General features: G+C 59.1%; 1 protein-coding gene across 1 annotated transcript; it reads right to left on the bottom strand.

The window, feature by feature from the left end:
• Positions 1–340: 340 nt before the first annotated feature.
• On the bottom strand, positions 341–6,591 carry KRT18 (keratin 18). The gene is made up of 7 exons (XM_021543909.4): positions 6,086–6,591; positions 5,156–5,238; positions 3,552–3,708; positions 3,319–3,483; positions 2,603–2,728; positions 1,657–1,880; positions 341–536 (listed from the first exon to the last, which is right to left on the bottom strand). Exons 1-7 carry the CDS (start codon positions 6,527–6,529, stop codon positions 431–433), a joined length of 1,305 nt encoding a protein of 434 aa, XP_021399584.2. The 5' UTR covers positions 6,530–6,591; the 3' UTR covers positions 341–430.
• Positions 6,592–8,637: the final 2,046 nt, after the last annotated feature.

Genomic DNA, 8,637 nt, shown 5'->3' with positions numbered 1-8,637 from the left:
GTCCCGCTGGGAGCGGTTCAGGACAGGACGGTGCCCGGAGCTCGGGGCTGATCCCGGGGCCGGCCGGGACAGGGACGTTTTAGGGTTCTCTGGGCAGGTTCTGGGAGGTCGATGCCCCCAGAGACCCTGACATGACCGGGGGCAAAAGGGGTGTCCCGGGGGGGACATGTGTGACCAGGGGTCGTTGTCGGGATGCTGACAAGGAGGGAGTACAGGAATCCATCCCTTCCCTGACAGCTCCCCACACCCCGTGCCTCAGTTTTCTCCCAGTCAGCCCTGTGTCCCCCCGCCCCATGTTCCCCCCTCCCCGGAAGGACACACCAACGCATCCTATCTCCCGTTCATGGGAATCACCACTTTATTTGGATCAGAAGGAGCTCAGGGACCATACCCCCCGGGTTTTGGGGGCTGGGGATGCCCTGTGACCCCCTCAGTATGTGCGGACTTTCACCTCCCTGGTCTCGGTGACCACGCGCTGAGTGGTCCCCGTCCCTGCCGTGGTGGCTGTGGTCTCCTTGTCCAGGGCATCCCTCAGGCTGCGGGGAGGGGGCATTACGGTGGGGGCACTGGTGGTCGCCTCCCCATGCCAGTAGTGTCCCCCCCATCAGTGTCACCCAACAGGTGATGGAGATGGCGTGTCCAGTGAGATGGGCTGGGGTGTCCCAGCACCCCAGAGATTGTCCCCTCTGGGTGTCACCACTGTCCCCTGGCTGTTCCCAAAATCTTGTAACTGGTGGGACCCGGACACTTGGACACCTGGGGTTCATCCCCTCTGACATCACCACTGTCCCCATCCCCAAGCCATCCCAAAGGACAGAGCTGGGATATGTGATCTCCTGGGATCATCCCCCTGGATGTCACCACTGTCCCCTGGCTGTTCCCAGAATCTTGTAACTGGTGGGACCTGGACACCTCATCACAGGGTGTCCTGGGTGTCTCCTCCCCATGCCAGGGACAACACCTGGACACTTAATTCCTGGAATTATCCCTTCCCATCCCCTTCCCAGCCTGTATCCTCCTCGCCCACTCTGTCTCCATTTCCCCCTCACCTCAACTTCCACCCCACCTGAACCCCCCTGTTCCTGGATTTCCCCTTCACCTGAAGTCTGCCCCTCTGAATTTCCCCCCACCCTGAGCCCTTATACCTGAACTCACCCCGCAAACTTCCTCACCTGAGCTCTCTGTGCTCACCTTCCCCAAAACCTGAACTTCCCCCTTTCACTTGAGCCCCTGTACCTGAATGCCTGCCCCACATTCTCCCCCTATACCTGAATTCCCCTGATTTGAACTTCCACCCCCTGTACCTCGCTTCCTTCCCCTTCTCACCTGAATCACCCATATCTGAACTACACCCCCAAATTCCCCCCTCACCTGAACTTCTAACACCCCGTACCTGAATTCCTTCCTTCTCCACCAAACTCCCCCCTGAACCCTCTCATGCCTGAACTTCCCTCTCACCTGAACCCCCTGAACTCCTCCCCTTCACCTGAACCTCCCCCGACCTGAACTCTCCCCCAGACTTCCTCACTCACCTGACCCCCCGTAACTGAACTTCCCCTCTCACCTGAACTTCCACCCCGGCGGTGTCTGAATTCCTTCCCCCCACACCTGAACCCCACCCCGTACTGATCCTCTCCCCAGTCCCCCCCTGCTAACCTGAAGCCGTCGCCGCCCTCCAGCAGCTGCCGATATGTCGCGATCTCGGCCTCGAGCCGGTCCTTGAGACCGAGCAGCTCCCGGTGCTGCTCGTTCTGCCACTGGAGCTGCGCCCGCACGTCCCGCAGCTCTGCCTCGGCCGCGCTCACCTGGAGCTGCACCTGCGCCAGGTGAGCCCCCGCCCGGGCCTCGGCCTCGGCCAGCGCTGCCTCCAGACCTGCATTCTGGGGGAATCCGGGGGATTAGGGGGCTTTGGGGGAGTCAGCACCCCAGAAATTGGGGTTAAGGGGTTCATCCCAAACTTCAGCCTCAGCCAGCACTGCCTCCAGACCCAAGTTCTGGAGAGACTGGGGAATTAAGAGGATTTTGGGTGGGTTCACTTTGATCTGAGCCTCAGCCTTGACCATGACAGCCTCAAAATCCATGTTCTGGGGTGTTTGTGGGGGAATTAGGGGGGTTGGGGGAGCCAGTACCCCTAAAATGGGGGGTTGTGAGGATCTGCACCACGAAAATGGTGGGGGGGAGTCACCTCAGACTCAGCCAGGGCTGCCATCGGACCCGCATTCTGGGGGAACGTAGGGGTTCTGTGGGGTTCACCCCAAAAACTATGGGTTCACCTTGAGCTTTGGTCAATGAAGACCCCGAACCTGTGTTTGTGGGGGGCGGGTCAGGGGAGGATTAGGGAGTCTTGTGGGGGTTCACCCTGGCCTGAGCCTCAGCCTCAAGCAGCACCACCTCCTGAATTCTGGGAGATTCGGAGGGTTTAGGGGGTGGAGATCAGGACCTCAAAATGGCCTTTGTGGGGCTGGAGTTATGGGTTGCGGGTTGGAAGGGTTTTGGGGCTCTGGAACCATGGATTAAGGGGAGCTAGTTTTTTTTGGGGGGGAGTTGGGGTGTGAGGCTGTGGATTGAAGGATTTGGGGGGGGGTTGAGTTTTTTGGGGTACCTGGTTGCGCAGGGCCTCAAGGTCGATCTCAAGGGTTTGTAGTGAGCGACGCAGGGCCCCGACAGTGCCTCGCGCCATGTCCAGGTCCTTTGTGCTCTGCGTCACCTCCAGGGTGGTCTCCGTGATCTGGGAGGGAAAGGAGGGGTCTGGGGGGCCTTGGTCCCACCCGTCATGGACACCCCAAGTCCTGGAGGGGATGTGGGGGAGTGAGACCATCCCAAGAAGAGCCAGACTCAGGCATTGTGGGGGTGCCCTAGGAGGGGCTCCAAACTTGGACCCCCTTGGACAGAGGTCATCCCAAAAGTGTCCCTAAGGTTGGACCAGAAAACTCCTGGAGCAGTTCACACCAGGACTCATCCTGCAAATGTCCCAAGACTCCACCCCACACTCCCCTATGTCTGCCATTCCTTTCCCCCCCCCCAGCTTTGTGGGGCTTCTTTGGGGACCTCCCATGACAGCCTGGAGACAGTCCCCAAAAGGGGTTTCCCCTTTTTTGGAATCCCCTGTGACACCCCCCATTGGGGACACCCCTATGGAGCATCACTGGAGCCCCTTGGGTGTGGATTGGTGGGGGTTTGGGATCCCCAGTTCCCATCCCCCCTTCTCCAGGTCCTCCAGGGGTTTTAAGACCAGGCCATTGTCCTGGATCCACAGCTCCCCCAGGATCATTTTGGGGCTGTTTTTAGGTAGGATTTGAGGGTTTTAGGGTTCCCTACCTGCTGCCCCCACTGCTTCTCCAGGTCCTCCAGATTTTTCTGGGCCAGGGTGTCATACTGAGCCCGCAGCTCCCCCAGGACCTTCCCTAAATCCTGCGACCGTGGTGCGTCCACCTCCACTGTCAGCGCCGACTGCGAGACCTGCGCCCGCAGGTCCTGCACTTCCTGGAGGCAGAGTGGGTCAGTCTGGGGTCCCATGGCCCACCTGAGTCCCCCAAATCCTCCAGACCTACCTGGTCATGGTCCTTGCGCAGCAGGATCAGCTCCTCACGCAGGGCCTCGATGTCCCCCTCGAGCTGCAGCCGTGTCATGTTGGTGTCATCCAAGACCTTCCGCAGCCCGGCGATGTCGCTGTCCACCGACAGCCGGATGGCCAGCTCCGCCTCAAACCTGGACATGCCGCAGGAACGGGGCCAGAGCCAGGATGGGACCCAGAGCTGAGCCAGCCTCGTGCCAGTTCATAACTTTGTTCTTGTCCTTGTCCCTATTTCCATCCCTGATGTATCCTTGTCCCCAGCCCTGTTTCCATCTCCAACACATCCTTCTCCCTATCCTTGTCCCATCATTCTCATCTTCATCCTGATTTTCATCCATTTTCATCCCCATCACATCCCTTTCCCCATCCCTGTCCCATCCCCATTCCATTCCCATCATTCTCATCCTCAGTCTCATATCCATCCTCATTCTCATCCCCATCCTCATTTCCATCTCCATTTCCTTTCCTGTCCTCATCCTCGTCCTCATCCTCATCCTCATCCTCATCCTCATCCTCATCCTCATCCTCATCCTCATCCTTGTCCTCATCTCCATTTTCAATTTCCATCTCCAGCCCTACCTGACCTTATCCCATCGCTGTCTCCATCCATGTTCTTATCCCTGTCTCATCTCCTCTGTCACCTCCACTTTGTACCTGTCCCCATCCTCATTCTCATCCTTCTTCTTGTCTTCATTCCCTGTTCCCGTCCCCATTCCTGTCTCATCCTGTTCCTCATCCTCATCTCTAATCCTGTGCCATCCCTGTCTCCATCCATGTTCCCATTCCTGTCCCATCCCATCTCTCACCTATAGCTGTCCCCATCCCTGTCCTTTTCCCTGTCCCCATCCAGTTTCCCACCCCCATTCCCACTCCTGTTTCCATCTTTGACCTTGTCCTCATCCTGATCTTCTTCCTCACCCATCCCTGTCCCTGTCCATATCTGGTCTCCATTCCCACTCCTATTTCCACCCTTGCCCTTGTGAACACCCCTGGCCTATCTCCAGCCCCATCCTCATCTCTGTCTCCACCCAATCCCATCCCTTCACCCACCTCCTTCTCACTCATCCCCAGACTCCATCCCATCCTCATCCTCACCCCCACTGCCACCTGTTCTCCCCCCAGACCCCATCTCCATTCCCATCTCCACCCACTTCCATGCTATTCCCATTCCCACTCCTGTTTCCATGCTGGTCTTCATTCCATCTCCCTCACCATCCTTATCCCCATTCCCATCCCCCCTGTTTCCATCTTTGTCCTTGTCCTCATCCTCATCCCCATCCCCATCTTGTCTCAATCCCATCCTCATCCCCATTCACCCCCCATCCTCACCCTCATTCCCACTCCATCTTCATCCCCATTCCTACCCAATCCCGCCACTATTCCCATCTTCATTTCCACCGCTATCCCTATTCCCACCCCTATTCCCACCCCATCTCCACCCTCTTATCCATCATATTCCCACCCCCATTTCCATCCCCATTCCCACTCCATCCTCATTCCCATGTCATCCCCGCCATGTTCCCACCCCCATTATTCCCAGTATTCCCATCATTCCCAGTATTCCCAGTATCCCGTCCTCACTTGACTCGGAAGTCGTCGGCTGCCAGCCGAGCGTTGTCAATCTGCAGCACTGTCCGTGCATTCTCCACCGTGCTCTCCAGGATCTGGGATGGGGACATGAGGACACACGTGCATACAGGGGACATACGGACAGGGGGGCACACGGGGATATGTGCAGGAACAGGGACATGTAGGGACAGATGGACACATGGGAACATGGACACGAGTGGACACAGGGATATGGGGACTCATGGGAGATGGCACATGGAGGTACGGATATGGGGACACATATGGACATGGGGATACACAGATAGGGGACATGTGGGGGGACATGGGTGGACACACAGACACGGAGACACACGGACAGGTGAACATGGACATGGAGACACAGACAGGAGCCAGGTGAACACATGGGTATGGGGGAACAGGTGAGTGGGACACATGGATAGGCAGACACGGGGACGCACACAGGGACACGTGTCACCGTCACCGTGGCACCGTCACCGTGGCAGGATGATTTTCCCGGCCCCCCTGCCCTGCAGGGCCTCGCCCCGGAAAAGCTGCGATTACCCAGGGTGGGGGCGGGGCGGGGGGGCCCCTAGGTGTCGGGGCGGGGGAGAGGTGCCGGTCACCTTGAGGAGGCTCCGGGAGGGGCGTTGGGGGTACTGGGGGGGCCTAATTTACCCAAAAATAGGGGTAATGGAGGAGGGGCTCCTTCGACACTGCTCCACCGCGGTGGCCTTGGTCACGTCCCTTCACCCCACGCAAAAACGGCTCCGCGGGGAGCAAAACCCCCCAAAGCCCCCCACCCACGGGGACTTACAGACCTCCCCCATGGCTCCCTCTACCCTCCCAGGCACATTACAGACCTCCCACAGACACAAAGTTCAGCTCTTTCCCTCTCCCTCCTCCGTTAATGTTTAACCCCAACCCCCCCCCCCGCGCCCCCACCTTGTCCCGTAGCTCCTCTATCAGCTCCCACTGGGGGCTCCAGTCGTGGGCACTGGGCCCCTTTCGGGCCATAAACTCCCGGATTTGGGTCTCCAGGCGCCGGTTCTCCTGTTCCAGTCGCCGCACCTGCTCCAGGTACGTGGCCAGGCGGTCGTTGAGGTCCTGCATCGCCTCCTTCTCGTTGGCCACGGTCCCGGAGCCCCCCAGGAAGACGCTGCCCCCCCGGCCGGCCCCAAAACCGGCCCCATAACCGGCCCCGAAGGCCCCCCCGGCGCTGCTCAGGGTGCGGGTGACGGAGATCCGGGACCCCGCGCCCCCCGCTCCCGCGTACACGCTCGCGGCGCTGCCCAGCGGGATGAAGCGGCGGCCGGGGGCGATCCCGGCGGTCCCGATCCCGCCAGAGCGGACGGAGCTGGAATAGACGGTGCGGCGGGAGAAGCTCATGGGGACGGTGACACGACGGCGGGAGCCGGAGAGTGGCACGGACGGACGCACGGATGGAATTCCGGGCTGGAATTGTGGCCGGGATTTATAGCCGGGAGCGGCCCCACGGCACCTCCCAACGGCCTCGCTCCCGGGAAGGGAAGGTGCGGCTGGAGCCGGCCCAGGGCTTTGTTCCTGTGAGGATCGGCCCCAAAACTTGGAGAGTGGGGTGTGAGGGAAAACAATCACCCCCAAAACTCGTGGGATGCGAGGCAGAAGTTTGGGAGTCTGACCCAGAATTGTGGAATGCAGGGCAGGGGAAAAGGAATCAACTCCAAAACTTGTGGGGTGGGGGGTGAGTGGAAAGGGGTATGACCCAGAACTGTGGAGTGGGGGGCAGAGACAATCAGCCCCGGAACTTGTAGGGTGAGGGTTGGAGGGATGGATGTCTCATCCAGAATTTGTGGTGTGTGTTCAGAAGGATGGGATCGATCCCATTACTGTGGGGTGCGGGCTGAAGGAATAGGAGATGGCCCCAGAACTGTGGGATGTGGGGCGAGCTCAGCCCCACATATTTTTGTGTCCCCATAGTCAGCCCCACATCACCCTACTGACCTTTTCACTGCTGCAGCCCCTGCCTGACCAGAGAACCCCTGTTTTACCCTGTTCCTACTCTGTTTTGCTCCATTTTGCCCTGTTCATGTCACATTTACTCATTTTTGCCCACTTTTGCACTATCCCTGCCTTGCTTTAACTCATTTTTGTCCCATTTTTGCCCATTTCTCATTTTCCCCATTTCCCATATTCCTGCCTCCTTTTGCTTCATTTTATTCCATTTATGCAAAATCTTAACATTTTGCTGTCTTGCCCCATTTTGCTGTCTTATCCCATTCCTGTCCCATTTTACTAATTTTTGCCCTATTTTATTGTTTTATCCCATTCTTGTCTCACTTTAACCCTTTTTGCCTGATCTTGCCCTGTTTTATCCCATTCAAATCCCATTTATCCCTTCTTGCGTGATTTTGCCCCATCTCTGTCCAATTTTGCTGGTTTTCCCCTTTTTTTTTCAGTTTCTGCCCATTTTGCCCCATTCCTCCCCCTTTTTCTCCCATTTCCTTTTCCCACCATGTTTTTCTCTGCTTTACCCCATTCCTTCCCCTTCCATTCTCTTTGTTTTGCCCCATTCCTGCCCAGTTTTTTCCCATTTCCCCCTATTTATGCCAAATTTTATCCTGTTCTGCCCTGTCTTCCCCCTTCCCCCCATTTCTGCCCCCTTTCCCCCTCTTTTTCTCCCTTTTCCCCGGGGGCCCCCCGAAGTGCCGGACCCGAGGGTCCCCGGGGGTCCCGCCCGGGATCCAGCGGCCTCGTCCCTCTTTGGGGACCCCCCCGGGACCCCCTGAAGGGCGCGGGGGTAGGGGCGGGGTGTCGGGGCTGCTCCCACCCTGGCCCTTATCGGGAACATTCCGGGCGTTCCCGGTGGGTGACGTGTCCCACCCATGTCCCCCCGCCAACCCCGTGCTCCCCCTCCCGGCTTCCCCCTCTGTCCCCCAGTTCCCCGATGTCCCCCCACGTCTCCCCGGTGTGTCCCTCCCGTGTCACCTGGCACCCCCAGTGTCCACTCCTCGTGTCCTCCCCATCCCCATAACGCCCCCCAACCCCCGGTCACCTCACGGCCACCCCGTGTTCCCGCGTGCTCCCCCGTATCCCTCCGTGCCTCAGTGTCCCCATCTGATGGCGAGGGGGGGGCTCAGCTGGGGCCGTCAAAGGCTTAGGGGTTCCCGGCTGCTCTTTGGGGGGACTCAGTGGTCTTGGAGGCCTGGGGGAGTGTCCTGCAGGGTCTGGGACCCACCCTACTCCCTTTCGAGCATTATCTCTGGAAATTCCTTCCTGATAAGACGGGACGGGCGGATTTGGGGAGGGAGCTGGAGGCGGTGGGAGCCTCTGGGGGGGTGGAGGGGGGAGCAGATCGTGTCGCAGGTTTGGGGGGGCCTCGAGACCCTCCCTGTGGGGCTGGGCTTCTCAGACGTATGTGATCCCCCCGTCCCCCGGTGGAATCCGGATGGGGGAGAGGAAGGGAAGGGAAGGGAAGGGAAGGGAAGGGAAGGGAAGGGAAGGGAAGGGAAGGGAAG

This window comes from Lonchura striata, chromosome 29 (genome assembly GCF_050655825.1).
Source record: "Lonchura striata isolate lonStrDom1 chromosome 29, ASM5065582v1, whole genome shotgun sequence".
Classification (NCBI taxonomy): Eukaryota; Metazoa; Chordata; class Aves; order Passeriformes; family Estrildidae; genus Lonchura; species Lonchura striata.
The sequence above is the reverse complement of the archived record's forward strand: the minus strand, read 5'-3'. Positions and strand labels throughout refer to the sequence as shown.